This window comes from Poecilia latipinna, unplaced genomic scaffold (assembly GCF_001443285.1).
Source record: "Poecilia latipinna isolate Pla-1442-1.1 unplaced genomic scaffold, P_latipinna-1.0 Scaffold303, whole genome shotgun sequence".
Taxonomy (NCBI): domain Eukaryota; kingdom Metazoa; phylum Chordata; class Actinopteri; order Cyprinodontiformes; family Poeciliidae; genus Poecilia; species Poecilia latipinna.
Window position 1 is genome coordinate 108,608 of NW_015112919.1, and position 19,012 is coordinate 127,619.

General features: G+C 38.1%; 1 protein-coding gene across 1 annotated transcript in view; it reads left to right on the forward strand.

The window, feature by feature from the left end:
• The first annotated feature begins 810 nt into the window (after window positions 1–810).
• The window catches only part of mad1l1 (mitotic arrest deficient 1 like 1), a 49,358-nt gene continuing 31,156 nt past the window's right edge, over window positions 811–19,012 (forward strand). The window contains exons 1-15 of the mRNA XM_015034544.1: window positions 811–957; window positions 2,033–2,200; window positions 2,300–2,440; window positions 3,218–3,397; window positions 3,476–3,600; window positions 3,693–3,774; window positions 4,518–4,648; window positions 4,956–5,070; window positions 5,401–5,462; window positions 7,409–7,495; window positions 8,231–8,375; window positions 12,267–12,407; window positions 12,894–12,950; window positions 14,422–14,513; window positions 15,105–15,195. Of these exons, the coding sequence (XP_014890030.1) occupies window positions 2,060–2,200; window positions 2,300–2,440; window positions 3,218–3,397; window positions 3,476–3,600; window positions 3,693–3,774; window positions 4,518–4,648; window positions 4,956–5,070; window positions 5,401–5,462; window positions 7,409–7,495; window positions 8,231–8,375; window positions 12,267–12,407; window positions 12,894–12,950; window positions 14,422–14,513; window positions 15,105–15,195 (1,590 nt within the window). The 5' untranslated portion in view covers window positions 811–957; window positions 2,033–2,059. The remainder of the gene's footprint in view (window positions 958–2,032; window positions 2,201–2,299; window positions 2,441–3,217; window positions 3,398–3,475; window positions 3,601–3,692; window positions 3,775–4,517; window positions 4,649–4,955; window positions 5,071–5,400; window positions 5,463–7,408; window positions 7,496–8,230; window positions 8,376–12,266; window positions 12,408–12,893; window positions 12,951–14,421; window positions 14,514–15,104; window positions 15,196–19,012) is intronic.

A 19,012-nucleotide genomic window follows, 5' to 3' on the forward strand; every position in this document is an offset into this window, starting at 1 on the left:
GCATCTAAAACTCAACAAGTTTAACTAAAATAATCATAAAATAACTTTAAATCAAAATGAGCAGATTTATGATCAAGGAAAAATGATTTGAAGGAGAGCAAAGTTCTCATTATTGTTTTAAATGAGAAAAAAGTTGAAAAACTAAACTGCATGTCAGTTAAAAATGGTAAAATTCATTAGCCAACAAATTTAATCAATTTAATTTCCCCCTGGGATCAATATATTATTGAAATTCATAGAAATGGCATAAATATGCTTGATCAACTCTGATCCATGAAGATGCTTTTAGTTTAGTTGGAAATTACTTTAAATCTTTTAAAACTGATCAAACATTGATGTTCAAAGATCTAGAATTATCTGCTTTTATTGACCATTTATGAATTTTTACCGGATGTTCTACAATAACTGTAATGCCTCAGTTAAGTTAGCAGATGTTTGTTTCAAAAGATTTCATCTGAAAAGATGACTTCATCTAGGCTGTGAGGCGCCTACCTACCTGTTTCTTTCTGCAATGAAAAACTGGTACATAACTTACTGGACAACAATTTGCAACTGTTAAGACCTTTTGGACAAAGTTTCTAGTTCAGACTCTTATTTTTTTTTTTGTTGAGGTACCTTAAGAAGAAAACTTAATGGAGAGAATATAGTTTTATTTATTTATTTATTTATTTATTTATTTATTTATTTATTTATTTATTTATTTATTTATTTATTTATTTATTTATTTATTTATTTATGAATCTGTTTAGCATTTGGCATCCCGAGCCACACTCCAGTCCGATAGGTGGCGGTAATGACCCAAAACTTTACTTGCACTCCGACAAGAAGAAGAAGAAGAAGAAGAAGCTTCATCGAACTGGAGGGATTTTCAGAGCGGTGCATTGCGGCTAACACAGCTAGCAGGAGCAACATCAATCTACAGCAAACTGCTTTGTGTTTACAAAGAGCACCACTAAGGTAATGTCTTATTACTTCCAGGTTTTGTTTTATAAGAATTCCCTAGCATGTTGTGCTAGGGAACAACATGCTATGGGTGGCCGTTAACTTGTCAGTTTAAACTGTAACTCATGTTTATGAGTACTTTACTAGAAAAACAACTCCAGTAGAGCAACGCAGCAAAAACAAAATAGCTGCTAAATCAGAGAACTTAGCTACGTTTTAGCTCTTAAATGTGTGGCTTTTCTTCTAGTTTGTTAAAGAAGTTGGCTTATGGCACTTGAGTTTTTATGCACTGGTAATTCCTTTTTAAGAATATGTGGTTGTCTCAGTGGATAAATACGAAGACTAAACATATATAGCAATTTTTCTGTCTTTTCATTTTGAGGTTGAGGTTAGATTTAACAGGTTAACTTTAGCTGAGTTCTTGTAAAATATTTTGCATAATTATCCTAAAGTTGCTAAATCAGATTAGGTAAGCCTTAATATTTATGGTTTTTTTCTGTTCATCCCACAACAACCTTCTGCTTCTGTGTATAAAGCTGTTTAACTATTGACAGTATAGCAGTAACCTTCTGCTTCAATATGGATTATTAATTTGTTATAATTTAAAAACCTACACCAAGCAAAGCAACGAAACCAGAATGTTTTTTGTTGGTAGTCATGTGAGGAAGAAACAAAGTACCAATACATTATTTGGACACCAGAACAGAAGAAATGTTTGGCAAAAACCAAAACTGTCAGAATATTTTGACATTTTGTTATTTTTATTTTTCCCACAATTTTGTTGATAATAAAAGGAGGGTAGAAAAGTTAAATAACTATAATAAAACATTAATTCTAACTCAAAGGAAAACCTCCATGTATGCACACATCAACACCTCTGGCTTACAGAAAAGTGTCCAATATATTTGTTTTCTTTGTCAAACTTAGTGGTGCAACATATATTCAGGTGTGTTAAAAAACAAATCAGTTTTAAAAATCACTTAAGGATTACTGCGATGGTATTTCAAGATTACCATAAAATCCATGTGTGTGTTTTTTTTTGGTATCACTGTTATGATGATTTTCACTCATATTTTTTGCCTCTTATTAGCATCGTATTACACCTCGGACATTTCAAATGGATCTGGAAGATGACACCACTATTTTAACGACCCTGAAGTCCTTTAATACTTTCATTAGTCACCATGAGCATCCACAGCGTCCGTCAGAGCAGGCGGGGAGCGGGAACCTGCAGCCTCACTATAAACGCAGCATGGAGGTACGAAGAAATCATTTGCGTTGAGCTAAACTTATCAAAACCACTAATTCGCCTTAACATTGGCTAGTTGGATTTTATTTTATGTATTTTTATTTTTAGTTTTTGGAAGCAGCAGAGAGGGTTCACTCTCAGCACCGCTACCTGCAGCTGGACCAGGAGAAGAAGCAGATGGAGCTGAGTCACAAACGAGCTCGGTTCGAACTTGAGAAGGCGGCTTCTGAAAACGCTAGAAACCTGGAGGTACGAGACAAGTTCAGTGTCTATTAGAGACGCATCGATGTTTTGATATCAATGTTTGTATCAGTCTCGATATTGGAAAAAATTCCAGATTGGGCATCTGACCATCTGGAATCTGTAAGGACAGATCTATTCAGTCTAATTCTACTCTGTGTGCTCTGAGTGACATCATGCTTTATTTATTTTACTTTATATTTAAAATTCCTAATTGCATTCATTGAACCATTTGGAAGAAGGTTTGTTGTTTTAATTGCTACATGTTTGACCAAGATAGTCAACCTATTGTTATTGTCAGCTTTAGGTTTTTTTTATTATTTATCTTATATTGGCTGTTCTTCTCCTAATGACACTGACTGAAAAAATTAAAGACGTTTGACCAAGCTGGTGAAGCTAGTGGTGTATTTCAGTGTTCTGTATTGGTACAGTTATCAAATAAATGTGTAATTCAGTACATTTATATCTGTGTTTTAAAAAAGAAATAGTTTAAATTCATTCAGCTCTGTTTTTTTCTGTATGGGATTAGTATCCCATGCAGATAAACTTTAGTTGCAGCTCAAAGAAGAGTTATAATTAGTTCTTAATTTTCACAAAAGTACAACAAAATATAAAACTTTAAGTCCACATTGCTCTCCTCTACATCAAGCACAGGCATATTTGCTTCTAGTTCATAGTATTTGCTGCAAGTTTTTACTTTTGCTGCAGGTTTTTACTTTTGCCTGCCAACTCTGTCGTCACAAGTAGTACCTAGTTTTTATTTATTTACTTTTTTAAATATTGCAGCATGAAGTTGACTGCAACCAGGAACTTTTGGGGCGAATAAAAACATTAGAGGAGAGAGCGAAAGAAGCACGGAAGAACCTGTCAGAGCAGGTGGAAGCAAACGGTTCTCTTCGTAAGAACCTGGACGGCCTCAACAAGAAGCTGGACGAGCGAGACACCAAACTGATGACAGCCGACCAGGTTACACACACACACAGAATAAATTTTAGATTTTTGATCTCTCTTGATCTCCATCTTTGAATTGCTCGCTGTATCCAGACCATCATGTCTCTGAGAGATGAAATCAGAGACCTTTGCCAGAAGATTCAAACCCAAGATGCAACTATTTCTGCCCAAACTCTGGACAACCAGGAGCTGCAAGAACAGCTGGACTTACAGCGCAGGTCCAGAGATCCTTCCAGTTTCATCCTGGACATCCTGCTCCTCCACACTGAGCAAAATGTTAATCACACACAATTCTTCTTTTTTTCCCCAGGAAGTATTTAGAAGCTTCTCAGCTTTGCCAAAGCCTCCAAGCAGAACAGTCTTCTTGTTCAGAGCACATCATCAAAATCAAGGTACATTGCACTTACACACACACTTTATCCAACTTTTTACTTTTACATTACATGAGTTCCAAAACTTTCTGTTAAAAATAAAGAAAAAGAAAGTATCTAGCATGATTAATGCCCACCAAGTCAATGCTTTCTAGAAGCAGCTCTGCAGACAAAAGCCCAAAACGGATCAGCTGTATTTATGTTGAGATAAATTAGTCACAGATGGACATGATTACACTGATTCATTTACTACTACAGGCAACTTGTCAGACTGGTAATGAGAAATAAATACAAAAATTATTAAATTTAATAGAAAAACCACATATCATTAACCCACAATTTCAAAATTAATTTTCTTTTTGTTGGCTTATTTACATAAAATCCCTGTAATAAGTGATATTTTCAGATTTTACATGACCAACATGTCAAGGTTCAAGTGATAGAAATACTTTTGGAAGTTTTTTCACATTTTTGACCCATTTTCACACTTCTCCTAAAATGAGCATAGCACAAACTTTTGTAGGTTAAAATGAGTCAGTAAAATAACGATGATAACGATGACATGGTGATTTTTATATCGCATAAAAGTTGTAGAAAACTCAGCTCGTGAGTAGCTGCATAAGGACAAGAAGAGAAAAAGAAACCCTAGTTTTAGTTTTTTCCCTCAGTTTTCAGACTCGATAAAATCATTCAGTTTGTATTAATTGTTTTCAGTTCAGAGTAGTTTAGCTCTGCTCTGACTGATTTTCTGTCCGAGTTTGCAGGAGCTGGAGAGACGTCTAGCCCTCCAGGAACAGGATATCGCCATTGTGAAGAGCGTGAAGTCCGAGGTGGCGAGAGTTCCAGATTTGGAAAAAGAGCTGAAGCGTCTCAGGGAAGACAACGCCTTCCTGAGGTCCATTTGCTTTCTTTTATTTGTGTTTATTCCACTGCTTTATTTGTAAGGAGACCCGTATGGCTGAAATTTCTTGCAGTTTTCTAACCTTTGATTATAGATTATGCTTGGACTCTCACATTCTTCAGACATGTAATGTCAAACTTGGAAGTGATAACTCCTTTTATTAATAATATGTATTTGCTGTCATCTATAGTATGTTAGGTGACAACTGTCTCTATGAACAGTAACTGAACACATTTTGATGGCAGACCAAACATTTCATTCTTGCGATTGATGAGGAGTTTTGGGTTTCTCCTCTGAACAGGGACAGCAGGGAGAACTGCAGCCTGTTGAAGGAGGAGGTGGAGGGACTGAGGAGGAAACTGGAGAGAATGGAGAAGAAAAAAGAAGAGCTGGTTAACATAGAGCTGGAGAAAGAGGTAAACTGTCTGTCTGCTGTCACAGTTAACTACAAAAAATGATGTGGATACTAGAATAACTGAGAATCTAAACCAGGAGTTTCAAACTCCTAGCCACCACTAAAATATCAAATGTACTTTTTAGTTTTTTTGAAATAAAAAAAAAAGTCCTACTCATTAGAATATAAATGATTTGTTTTCTTCTGGTAAATGTATAATTTTAAACTGTTCAAACAAAATTACCATTTTGTTTGGGTAGATGGTAAATGGTAGATATTTTAAATTTTTTGTACACATAAATGAATATTGTTGCCTTTGCTCTGACAGTAAATGATATTTGGTCACTTTTAGAGGCTGGCTGAGAAGCTGCAGGCCTGGGAAAACATCGGACAGTCTACAGGACTCAACATAAGGTCAGTATGATGGTGTCAATGAGCAGAAGAGCCCTCTTTAAAAAAACATTTATCATCAATGTCTTTCTAATGAAATACAAAGAAAGACCACTAGGTGGAGCTGTAGTCTTTCTAAACGACTGCACCTCAGCTCACTGAAACGCCTGGCCAACTTGTTAAACAGACTGAGGTTTCCATGTGAGCAGTGAAGCAGTTCTGACATGTTGTATGCACTGAAGATCTGCGCATCGCATGCATGCACACGTTAATACACATCAACCCATTTACTATAGGATCATCTCTGGACTAGGTGGAACACATCCACACCATGCAATATATCCAGTTTGTTTTACACCGTTTGTCGATGGAGAACCAGGTGCTGCACATTATTTTTGGTCAAAAAAAAAAAAAAAAAAAAAAAGCTGGAAGGTGCCTGCATGATGAAGCACAAAACAAAGTGAGAGCTTTCTACCCGGAGCACCGGTCGAATTGGAAACCTCGTGTTTGATTTGCTCTAGCAGACGGCATCTGCTCTCCCATGTGTTTTCAACAGCTGGCTTCGCCCCGGCCAGGCCAGCCTCAGCGCTGGGCCTGACATCAGGGAGGTTTGATATGATGAGGCTCCACAACCAAGGTGGTCAGCACAGTTTGCTTTGTCATGTTTAGTCCAGAGCCAGGGCTTCCCAAACTTTTCCATATGTTCTGTATATGTAAATAAGTAGAATGTTTTTTGTTCAATATTTAATCGTTTTTTGCATTTATTTAAGATAAATACTGCATTGGATTTTATATTGCCACCCCCAGTTCTGTGGTGGAAAATTTTATTATTAACAGATAATACAATTTTTCATCACAATCCCCTGTTTGATTAGAAAAAATATATATATATTCTATTGATCACATCATATTTTAATTTATTCCCACAGTTCTTATGTTTATTTTTAAATTAAATGATTGGAAAACAGAAAACAAAAATTTCAGACAGTTTTCTGAAAACACTGCTCTACAATGCAACCAGTTTAATAAAGTAAAGGTACTCCCCCTTTAATTGGCCTTGGTGGACATTTATCTACACCTGTATCGATGCTTCAGTCAGAGGTGAGTAGGCTATGCTATGCTAGGCTAGTCACGTGAACATAGTACATGACGTAGAGGAGAGAAAACAGAAAAGTTGAGGTCTGAGCTGTCGAACAAATCATTACCAATTCTCCGACATGAAGCCATCAACCTCCCAGGTTATGTGAAACTGTGGTTAAAAAACAGCTTTAGAAAGTGAGCCGCATGCGATGGACTCCGAGCCACAGCCACTGATATTAAAAGGCGGAAGTGTATAGACACGTTGTGATGTAAACAATAACAGTTGAGACAGAGACCCACCTTGTCCTTCTGGAATAATTCAAACATACATCATGTTTAGTTCAGTCGCTAACATTTCCCCATAACGTTTGTTATGTTCCAGTTCCACTCTAAGAAGCTTACTGTAAGTTGCCTGTACTGTAAACAACGTCTTCCACTGCAAAGAGAGAAGTGCCGAGCTGAACAAGATGACTGTTGATATTAATTTAATATTTGGAAATGTGGCCAACATGGACTGAACGACTTCATTCACTGCCTCTGCTGCTGTTGCTAAAACTTCAGGCAGACTACAAATCTAAGACGGTGCAGAAAATCAATATCATTGTTCACAACTTCTTCTCTTCCTGATTGGCTCGGTTAAAATTCATTCTGGTGAAATGTCATTCTTACATGTCACCATAGCTTACTGAATGACTTTGTTTTCTATAATAATTTGAATTTAACTGTTTATTACCAAGCCTCCCAGTGGCTAACAGAATGGAGTGACGTCTCTTTGTTTTAACATTCTCTCTGCTCTGTCTCTCATATATATATATATATATTTCTTTTTCTTTTTTGTGATCTCTCTGCATATGCATGCGCTCACTACCCAGAGCTTTGTGTGTCTGCAGGAAACCGGAGGATCTGTCCAGGGAGGTGATTCAGATCCAGCACAGAGAAATTGCTCTGAAAGAGCAGAACTACACACTCAGCAGCCGGTAACACACACCGTCTGACTCACACACACAATCCCCCCTATCTCTCTTGTTTCAGACTTTTTTCTCTCATTCTATTTGCATTGCGTCTCTCTCTCTTTCTCCCTCTCTCTCTCTTCATGCATCTATTAAGAGTCTATCTCTGTGAAGTCTTTAATTGTCACAAAGTTAATTAAAGTGGTCCTGACTCTGATAGCACTCCTGACGGCAGCCGTTGGTGTGTGTGTGTGAGGTTATGATTGTTTGAGAAAAGGAATTTACTAATTAAACTCGTCCTGTTTAGACTGAGGTGGTATCTGTAGGGACTGTATGCATGCTGTCGGTTATTAATGCTGCGCTCGTGTCCAGATTTTGTTGGTTAACAAGCATTTCTCCTGTGCTGAGCGTTTTGGGCTCATTACGACACATTAAACACAGCAAAAGCGCCGGATGATGAATGGGCCAGAATCTGCAAAGGGACTTCTGCAGTGTAATTATTAGCCTTCACTGTAATTATTGTCCTATTGATCAGACTTGACACAAATCTCTGTCTCAAATGATTTCTAGACGCTCATCATTCAGGCAGACAGGTAGGCAGGTTGTCTTTGAGGAAATATTATTAGAAATTGGCTTTAAATTGTTCTTCCCAAATTGTCTGAACATCCAGCCCTAGTCAATCTGCTTTCTCTTTTTACCCTTCCCTCCACTTTTGCACACAAAAATCTCTTCCCCCGGCTATTCATTTGTGTTGCCCGTCAGAGTCAGGAGCTTGGTGCATTCCCAGTCTGAAGCCGGAGCGGAGCTGACCCAGCAGTGCGGCAGAACCGTGGAGGAGCAGAAGAAGAGAGAGGCTCAGGATGCGCTCATTCGACGACTACAGAAACGACTACTTTTGTTAACCAAGGTACCTGGCAATCAATAAAAAACACACGCACACACTCCAAGAACTAAAAATCAGCAAGCTATTTTTACCATATTTTTAAGTATATTTATGCTATTTAATTAAGTATATTTATGGATCTAAAAACACTTAATTAATTTATTTATTTTCAGTGCTTTAAGAGTTGTCTTTTCTTTTTTTTAGACTTTTGTTGTGCTTTCTTGCACAATGACAATAAAGGAATAAAAACTTAAATACAAATTCCATAAAACTTAACAAGAACATGTTTTTCTGAGATTTTCTTCTAACTTTCCTCAAATTCAAAAGTTTACATACATCCCTAGTATTTGCCAATACCAGGGATAACTGTCTTTTAAAAAGGCATACTTGGAAACCTTTTAGGATTCCTTCCAATGTTGTTTAAAACTACATTATTTAATTCCGGCTGTGATATTACAGAACATGATTGCAGGGATACTGGAATAAATAATGATCTGTGATGTTACTTACTCCAGGCACTTTGATCAGTTACAATAATGCAGAATAAAACATAGAGGATCAAACATAAACTGGATGAGATGATGGTGACATCATGACGAGGTTCTAAATATGCTCTTCATCTGGAAAACAAATCAGTTAAGAAATGGCTTCAAACGAATAAACAAGACAACACATTTTAAACCGGCAATATTATGTATTTTTCAGCTACATAGCGCCATTTTATAGCACAATCATGTAATTATTTTAACTTGAGTTGTTGTAAAGGTGCTATATAAATATCAAATATGACTTAAAATAAATTTGACTTTGTAATTTAACGCCTTGAAATTGGGCCTCTGTCTCTTTAAAAAGCTCCTGCTTTTTCTGAAACTCCACCTTCAGCAAGTCATCACGACATCTGTCCTCTTAAAAACCCAGTATCTCACTGAGAAGTAGCTCCTATAATGAGCTCAGCAGGTACATAGCTCCACCAGGTGTTTGCTAATTTCTTCTGGCTAGTCTGAAGGAACTGACTATGGGGAATCATGCGTGAGGACCTCTAAGAAGAAGCTGTGCCCTGAAGGCGGAGCTAGGTCCAACCATGTGTTTTGCACAGCTGATTGGTTGCCATGGAGATTAAAGGATTTCTCAAACATTCATGAAAGAATCACGGCAACAATAAACTATGTTTTTGGTGAGGAAATTACAAAATGCAAGGCTCAAAAACAACTATTTTGCTTAACTCTGCCCCTTTAATTGAAGGAGATGTTATGATGCAACATGGCGACATGAACATAATGGTTCGTCTGTTTGCTGGAAGGTTCACCGCTCGGCCTCTGTGTCACGCGCATGAAGCTTTTTAAATGGCTCGCTCACTAGTCCAGCATTTCTTTTCAATTTCAAATAACTGATTTTTATCTTTATCTTTTATCTTTACCTTAAGGCTTCACCCACTAAATACCCACACTTACCATCACCTACAGTATGTAACTCTGCGGGACGACAGACTGACCCATTTGGGGCACAGAAATCTTTAGCCACCAGATGAGGTTGACAGAAAAGCAATTTGGCAACAATAAATGGTGAAAACAGCAATAAGTTTTATCACTCTGTTCTCCCGCTCCATGTTTGTTTTTAAATTAAATTTTTCATTTTATCACAGAAAAGTGATGAATTGAATTTTCCCTGCAGGTTAATAGACAAACAGCTGGAAGCCCTCCTGGTTGGTATTTGGAGCAAACGCTGACCTCCAAACGTATTTGTTCTGTCTGGTTTTTACTTGTGTTCCTAGTGATGTTTAGTTTCCTATTCCCTCTTGCACATTACCTTGAGCGCTTGCATTGTGTTAGCAAGTTCCAAATGCATAACATTCATTTACATTGTTTAACAATCTGTAGGGGATTTGTTTGTTTACTTGAAATCTAAAATAAAATTATTCAATAATTTTTTGTGCTTTATTTAATTGGAGTTTGTTTTGTGCTTTCGTGCGACCTTTACATCCAGAAAGTAAAGCACAATTTAGTCACTTTTACCTTCACTTGTAATAAAAATGCTGTGAATATCAAAAACAACTTCAAAGAAATTTGACCTGGCATTGCAGGTGAATCCGACATTATGAAATTAACTCCTGTCTCTTTAAGAACCTGCTACCCTTTCTGACGCTCCCAATTCACCACTTCTTCACAACAATGCTCTTCCATGATCCCATTTACAAGCGTTCTTAGGAACGTTGGACTGAGACGTAGTTTGTGTGAAAAGGTCAGCAGTTGCACATTTCCACCAGGTGTTTGCTGATTACTGCTGCCGCAAGTCTCATTGCAGGCGCACTCCTCCTTGAAGACGATTTCACTCAGAGAGCCATGACTCTTCCTGGCTTCTCTCTTCATCCTCAAAGCTCTCGTCTATGCACTCTCATGTTACGTAGTGCTCACGGCTGCACTTCGCCGCTGCCCGTGTCTGTTCTTGCGTTACAGAGATAACTCAGCTGGAAGTCCTCTGTCTGTTCAGCGTCTCTCACACTGGTTGTGTGAGACTATTTTATATTCTCATATATCTGCTGGTTGGGATCCTCTAGGGGAGTCTCCTAGCTCACTCCACCAGAGGGATTTTACCCTCTATGGCTCTGTATGGAGGGATGGCTCTGGAGGAGATTTGTGCGGCAGCTGCCCTTGGTCATCTCCATGCTCATCTGCATGTTTTTCTCTGCATAGCGTTTCCACTTTGTCCATGATTTCTGACAGAAAGATTAATAAGTAATACTGGCTGCTTTCAGCATTCAGACATATTATGCTGGGAAAAAAAAACCTTGTCTTTTGCTGTCGTTTGATGCTCCTCATGTGTCGAGATGCGTTGCTGTGAACTTGCTGACCCTCAGTGGGAGAGAGGCTTTCAGGTCAAGATACTGTAGGTAGATTCATTAATCTATATTATGTAATATTAATGTGCTAAAGTTTTCTGATTTATCAGATGTGTTAACTTGTTAATGTTGAAGTCTTTTCAGCTGAATAATTAGTCCCACTTTGAAGCAAGCCAGTCATCGTATTAGACAAATTCTTCGAAGTTGAGAACTAAACCAACTGCAGTTGCTCTGATTGGCATCAGTGTCGAATATGTAATACAGCAAGAACGGCAAAAGAAGAATTTACAGAAAGCACATTCATCAAACACACAGAATCCTGACATAGTTAAAGCATGTTTATGTACTTCCATTTGGGTCTCTCCTGCTTGTAGAAGCAGTCCAAGCATAAAAACCCCCCAGCAAAACAAAACACCATCCAGCCGTTTTCTGGCAATAAGGTAATGTATTTTGGTGTCTGTAAAACCTTCTGATTGTAACCTCAGAATCATCGAGCACTGCCCCTCACCTAGCAGCCTAGTGGGAGATGGTCAGTTGATTGTATGTGTTGTAAAATGACTGCTGGAAAAGACATGTCTTTGGTGTTTATAGGGTTTCCTTGAGAAAATTTGCTAAGCTCAATGGTTGGGGCCCTAGAGCAGCCATTCAGAGTCCACTGTGTTTTTGGAGTTAAATAATTTTTTTAAAGTTGAAAGAAAATTTGAAAATGTGACTTGGTAATTGTTTGTAATTGGAAGACACTTTAACAACATTTAAACACCATCTATAAAGTCTTAAAAATTCATTAAATTTGTTGGGATATAGACCAGTAAAGACAGGAAGTGGTTACTGAGCTCTAGTAAATAAAGAAACACACCTGACCTCAGTGTCCAATCCTGACCACACGTTGCCATGGTGCTTCCAGCCGTTTCACCAAAGAAACTCTTTAGCCTGCCTTTGCTATCGTTGTCACTGGTGTGTAAGAAGCCCCTATGATAAATAATGTTTAGCCTGGTGGCCCGCCAGGCTTATCGTACACTGAGGGAAACCTCGGTCTTTAAACTTGCTGCTGCATGACTGCTTGAATGTTTGTGTTCCAGGAACGTGATGGCATGCGTGCTATACTGGAGTCTTACGACAGTGAGCTAGCGTCAAACGAGTATTCTCCTCAACTCAGTAAACGAGTCAAAGAGGCAGAAGACGTTCTGCAGAGGACACAAAATCACAATGCAGAGATGGAGGTGTGTGACGACTGTCTTTAACTTATTTCTTCTTCTTTTTTCTTTTTGCATATTTCTTATGCTTGATATTCCTTGACAGTTTTAAGATTTAAGGTTTGCACTGAGTGACGTAAACAAGCACCCAGGCTTTTATTTTTGGTGTCTACATTGGTGCAGTATTCTCCTTCACGGAGATCATATAAATGCTGGTACAGGCTTCTGAAAAGCCATTTTTAGTGGGTTTTCAAAACCGCATTATAATAATTTGTGATGGCGCAGGAGGTCCAGGCTTCACACCCAGTTCAATAAGTCATCTATAAATATATATCTTATATATCTTTGCTAAACTGTTAAGAGTTAAATAACCTATTTAAAGTAAATAAATGATGCCTATACTGGCATTGGGTAAGTGGAGTGCTTATAATACCCTGAGGGAAATGATGCGTTAAAATAGGTAAATTTTCACTCTGTGTTAGAAACACTTGCTTCTCTTTTTTTCCAATTCAGGCTCAGCTCAGTAAGGCACAAGAGGAGACAGGGACGCTCAAACTGCAGCTGCAAAAGGTAAGTATGCACTAGACTTCACAGTTTATCCGATAGCCCTTTTATATGCCAACCCATAGCTGCACTGCCGTGGTAGAATAATTATGCTAACTAAATGAAACCTGGAGATGTAGGTATTCTTAATTTAATTATTAGTTTTTCTGGTTGGGCGGCCCAGAAAAATCAGCAAAGAGCAACTCTAAATCACTTCTATTCTTCATTTTTCTTGCTCTCTGTGTATGCTACGCTATGCACAGGTCTGTTGCCATGGCAATGGACTGACAACAGCTCCACCAGTGTATCAAGATCCAGCATAAAAAACATACAATTTTCTCACCCAAAGAACAGAACATTCAGTCTGTTAAAGAATCACGTTTCTTGATGTTTATTTTGCGATTATTAATAAGTGATCGTCCAAACACAGAGGTGGTTGATTAGCTGATTTAAACTCCTGTTCTACTGATGATCTGTCAGAGAGTCGGTGTTTGTTGGTCATCTTTTTCTTTTTTTTAACTGAATCTAAACACACTGTGGCACATCTCCATCAAATGTTGTCAAAGTCAAGCTAGCATAAATGGCGTACTTCCCTGTCCTTTTTATTGTTTTGTAAATAAAACTTTTTCTTGACCAATGAAATGTGATACCTTTGTACTTTATTTAGTTGTAGTGTTGACAATTAATAGCAAAGCATCCCATCCCTTTTTCTTTTATACATCAGCTATGCATTTAAGATTTAGCATATTACAGTGATCCCTCGTTTTTCGCGGGGGTTGCGTTCCGAAAATAACCCGTGATAAGTGAAATCCACGAAGTAGTTACCTTAGTTTTTACAATTATTATACAGCATAATTAAATACTCTACATTAAAACCAAAGAACAAAACCTGTTTTCAGATCAGTGGATGTGCGTGTGCATCAATCGGGTCTTAATGTGATTTGGAGTCATGTCATTAAAGCGTCTCGTCCAACCTGCCCCGCGAGACTCATAGCTGTATCTATGGCAGAGCGACGGATCTCGTCAAGCGAGCCTCCGCCGGTCAGGTTTTGCTGCCTCTGGCCACAGTTTTTTCCAGCAGGCATTCAAAGTTTTCAGCTTTTGTCTCCTGAATTTCCAATCTGTATTACTTATATTTAAATACCGTAACGTTATTGGCACACAGGTAGAGAAGGAGCTCGGAGACTGTTTAGCCAATCAGGACCCCGAACACAATGCACTGTGAAAAAAACTGCACAAAAAAAAAATCCACAAAGCAGCGAGACCGCGAAAGGTGAACCACGTTATAGCAAGGGATCACTGTACGTTGATAATTTCACAACTAGAACCAATGATAGTCGTCGTCTGCGAGCAGACAGTGGAGAGCTGGATGGGGCTCGTAACGTCACTTTGCAATGTGACTTCACAGGGATTTGTCTGCAGGCTTCTGCTGGGCTTACGGCCCATTGGTGTAATGTTGGTGCACTCATCAGATCATTTTTTCTTTTGTCTGTTCTAGCTGGAGCATGAGTTGGAGACTGTAAAGACACAACTGGCTTCTTCAGCTGACTGCAGCTCTTCAGCGAACAAAGAAGAGGTCAACATACTAAGGTATTAAACTTATATGACTAGTTGTAATTCCTCAGGGTCTCTGCAGGATTTCAACAAGGGTGTTCACTTTAATTATCTAAGTTTTAGACCTGGATTAATCAACTTGATGAAACTCATTGAGCCAACACCATGGTTATTCTTCTTTTGCACACGTTTTTCATTCCAATCGTCTTTCCGTTAACATTCTTGTCTACAGCGGTCTAATAGCCACCTTCTTCAGCAATAAGCTATGATTTATTTCTGAGTTTTGAGTTGCTATATGGAGTAATCATCAACATTAAGACAAATATGTGCTTGAAAGATATCTTTCTGTCTCCAGATACGCCAGTTATGTTTTTGATGAGGGAATAAAATAAGATAATGTAAAGCAGAAAAATTTAGATTTTTACATAATACTTCGCCTTTTAAATATATATTGTTTCTTTTTTTTTATCTTTTACTGAAATCTTCAGAGATCCTGATTAATATAAAATCTGAAATTCTAAGTCATATGAAAACCATGGTTGCTCTGATGATGGTTTATTAACAGACCCTGTCCTCACACACATTTTCTGTAATGGTGATTATTTTGGTTGTAATTGCAATTTCCAGGCAAAAAATTGAAGAGTTGGAGAAGGATCGACAGCGTTTGGAAGAGCAGAATAACATTCTGGAGATGAGACTGGAGAGACACAACCTGCAGGTAGGCAACAAACGTCCCTCCAACTGGCTTTTGTAATGGATTTACTCGTCTGGCACAAAGGAACAAATTTAATAACCCCAAGGGTAGCGGCCTGTCCTACAAGACGCCGTGGATTGATGCACAAAAATATATTTCATATCTGACAGTTTTTTCAAGCACAATTGGAGCCAGGTGTCATTCCAACAGCGTCTAGTTAAGTAGCTGCAGAGCCGAAGGTGGATTAAAACCCATTCTTTTATTGGATGAAAGGATTACAGTGGACACAGATTTGGACAGGGGTGAATACGTTTAGCTGTTTAGTTTTGAAAGGGGCAGTATGTGTTTCCCAGGCACATGGTGCCAATTTATAGCACAATCAAGCAACTATGTTAGCTTCAGTTGAAAATATTATATATAGCATAAAAATGCTTTATATCAAATATGGTCTACAAGGTTTTCCACAGAAAAGGCCCGGCGGTTGGGTGCTTAGTCAGTCATTCATCCAGCACCCCGTCGTGTTTTTCAGTTAAAAAATGTTTAAAGTTGACAGGAAATGTGGAAATATCATTTGATAATTATGTGTTATTGGAAGACTGACACCAGAACACCAACAATAAAGGCTCAAAAAATGCAACCATTTTAAAAATACTTGCCAGGCTTATAAAACACTGGGGGAAATTCTGACTTAAAAGAAATTTTACTTCCTACTTTAATGCACTGAAATATAGCCTCTGTCTCTTTAAAAGCTTCTTCTTTTTCTGTGACTTCGCCTTCAGAAAGTGATCCTCTTCTAACCCTTTAACAACGTTTTTACCAGCGTTGCACTGAGAAGTGGTTCCTATACTGAGCTCAATAGATGTGTAGCTCCACCAGGTGTTTGCTAATTCCTGCTGGCTAGTCTGAAGGAGCTGGGTTGGGAAGTTGCGGGTTATGGGTGTTCAATGAAGCAGAAACTTGGAAGCTGTAGCTCTGAGGAAGAGCTGTGTCTTGAAGACGGAACTCGGTCCATCTAGGTGTTTTGCACACGTGTGGTTGCCAGGGGAGATTAAAGGATTTTTCAAAATTGTGTGAAAGAATCAAGGCAACACATGTATGTTTTTGATGTGGGAATAACTTTAGAACATGAGGTACGAGTCGATTTTACTTAACACTGCCCTAAAATGTGATAAAATTATATTATTGCTGACAGGTAGTGGGATCAATACTGCCGACACATTTAATTGATCTATTTTAATCTAACAAAATAATTTAATAACCTTTTGTCTTCGCCTGTGGTTGTTTTTATTTTGGGGATCCCCTCCTTGCTTCCCTGCCTCCACATATTGCTTATGTATGAGAGTTCATGTTTCATCTCAGGTTCTGTAACTCCCTCTGACTTAAACTGCACTAAACTAAACCTGCCAAGGCACTTTAATGAAATCTGTGTGGCCGAGCGTGTTGACTCCATTTAGCCATGGAGTAAATAAAATCCACATCTCCCCAAGCATGACCGCTACCTTTAAGGCAGCAGCCGACTGACTGAAGGGGTGAATTTCTGAACGTTTCAAGGTTACTCAGTCAGTGGATCGGGTCAATTCATAGGAGTTAATTTTTTTGACTCCCCCAGTGAGAGAGAGCTGCTCATCAGTCTGCGTGGAGAGATGAGGGACAGGCTGGAGAGGTGTTGGAGGGTGGAAATCAATGACTGAATGGGTCTGAGTGAGTGACATTCAGAAGTGAATGCCTCAAAAACCTCACAATGAGAACTTTTGTTACACCGACTGTCACAGATTGCTCTAACCTAACCCTAAATTGACTCCATCTTTATATCATTGTCAATTTCTCCATCTATCTTTGTCATGAAATATGTCATAAAATTGCTTTTATTCATTAAAATTGCTCTAAATTGACTAGGGAGTTCAGTAATTTGTCAAGGTACAAAGGCATTAAACCTTTCAGCATTAGCAAAAACCCACTTAAGCCATTAAATGTTCAGCAAAAAATGAAAAATTAAGGCAGCACAATGCCTAGTAAATACCTTGGTATTGTAATTGTCAAGCACTGTAGCTGAGAGTTTTTGTATTATTGGTCAGATAAGAATACCTGATGGCAATTGGAACCAAATTTGGTCATATTTTATTTTAAGAAACTTAAAGCCATGACCGTAAAACAATACGGGGGACTCTCTTCCCAGCTGCACCTTGAAGACCTTTAAACAATATGTAATGCAGACATTAAATCAAGAGGTGTCAAGAGATTCAAACTGTAATTATATTTAAAATATACATGAACAGGCATTAAACTGGTTGCATCAATGTGCAAATTCTGAAACTGCTGTTTGATTAAACATTCTGTACCAGAATTTATTGATAAGCAGGATTTCCCCCAAAAAATCTGTTAATCCTGGTGGCAGGAGCGCAGGGGAAGTCTTTTTTTTTTTTATCACAAAAAGTGTGTTTTTGTGTTTAAAAATTGGTAAATGTCGCAAAAATTCAGAGCTGCACGAATGGGCATCATAATTTGAAAATAATAGTGTGTGAGGAGGGGCTTGCTAATCGACGCAGTGCAGGTCTTTGGTCGGCATCGACACATCTTGTTTCGCGGACAGACAGGTTGGGCTTGCTGATTTAGGATGGACAGGTGTGTGGTAATCATAGAGCTACTTCCCAGTGAAACGCTGGTAAACACTTTGTTAAAGGGTTAACAGAGGAGCCATATTGTGATGACTTCCTGGAGGCGGAGTTTCAGAAAAAGGAAGAGTTTCTTAAAGAAAAAGGCCCAATTTCAAGGCATTAAATTACAAAGTCAAAATTTCTTTTAAGTCAAATTTGATTATGTAGCATTTTTAACAACTGAAGTTAACATAGTTACTTGACTGTGCTATAAAATGCCCCTATAAAATCATCATATAATGAGGCACAAACATAAGAACTGGAACTATTTGAAGAGGCTTAAGTTAGATTGTTGTGGGATTTTTTTTGTTAAGTTTTAAAATTTGCATCTGCTGTGGATGCAGTTCTCAGAGCTGCATGACATTACTTCATAATATCTTAATAACACCATCAAACATTTGAGTTTACTTTTACAAAGACAAAAAGAGAATGAGTCAGTGGAAGGCTGCTTGCTATTGCTTTTTAAATAAATTAAAAAAGACTTTGCTGGAGCCTCACTTGCCACTCTGTGAGTATAATATGATCTGCCACTTTCCCATGCGTGGCCTCTGGGGGAACCCTTAAATGGATTATTGGAGGTGATAACTGTGGCTTGGAAACGACAAATACCAATCACGGTCAAAGTTCTTAAGTAGCCACCTGCAAACTCTGCCAAAAGATTGCACAGCTTTTTCACTGTGGGAGATTTTGAGCTTTCATGCCACATAAAAGATAAGGCAGTGCAGGAAATCTTTGATTAGGATTAGTTTTTGTCGACTGGCCAGCATATTCTCCAATAAATCTTGTAGGTAGTCAGAGGAAGCCTCCAAGCCCTGCACTCTCATTGACAAACATTCTGAAGAGGTCTGAAAAACTTATTTTTCAAAGGTCCAATATTGATTGTTGTAGATGTTTGTGTAAAACACACAAAAAGAGTTTTCTTCCTTTAAGAATGTGTGGAGAGAACATTAGTTCAGGTCAGCTCAGCAGACTAATCAGAAAATGTCTTTGTGCTCGTTGTGTGTTATAGTACTTGAACATGACAGAAGTCCATGTTTCTCCATTAAATGCATCCTGACACATTTTGTACTGGCTATTTAGGAAATCAGGTGACCCAGTTTATAAAAGCAGATTGATTTAAAAAAAAAGAGAGACAGAAAAAGGGGAAAAAATAGAAGCTCAAGTAGTAGTAGGTTGCCTTTTCATTC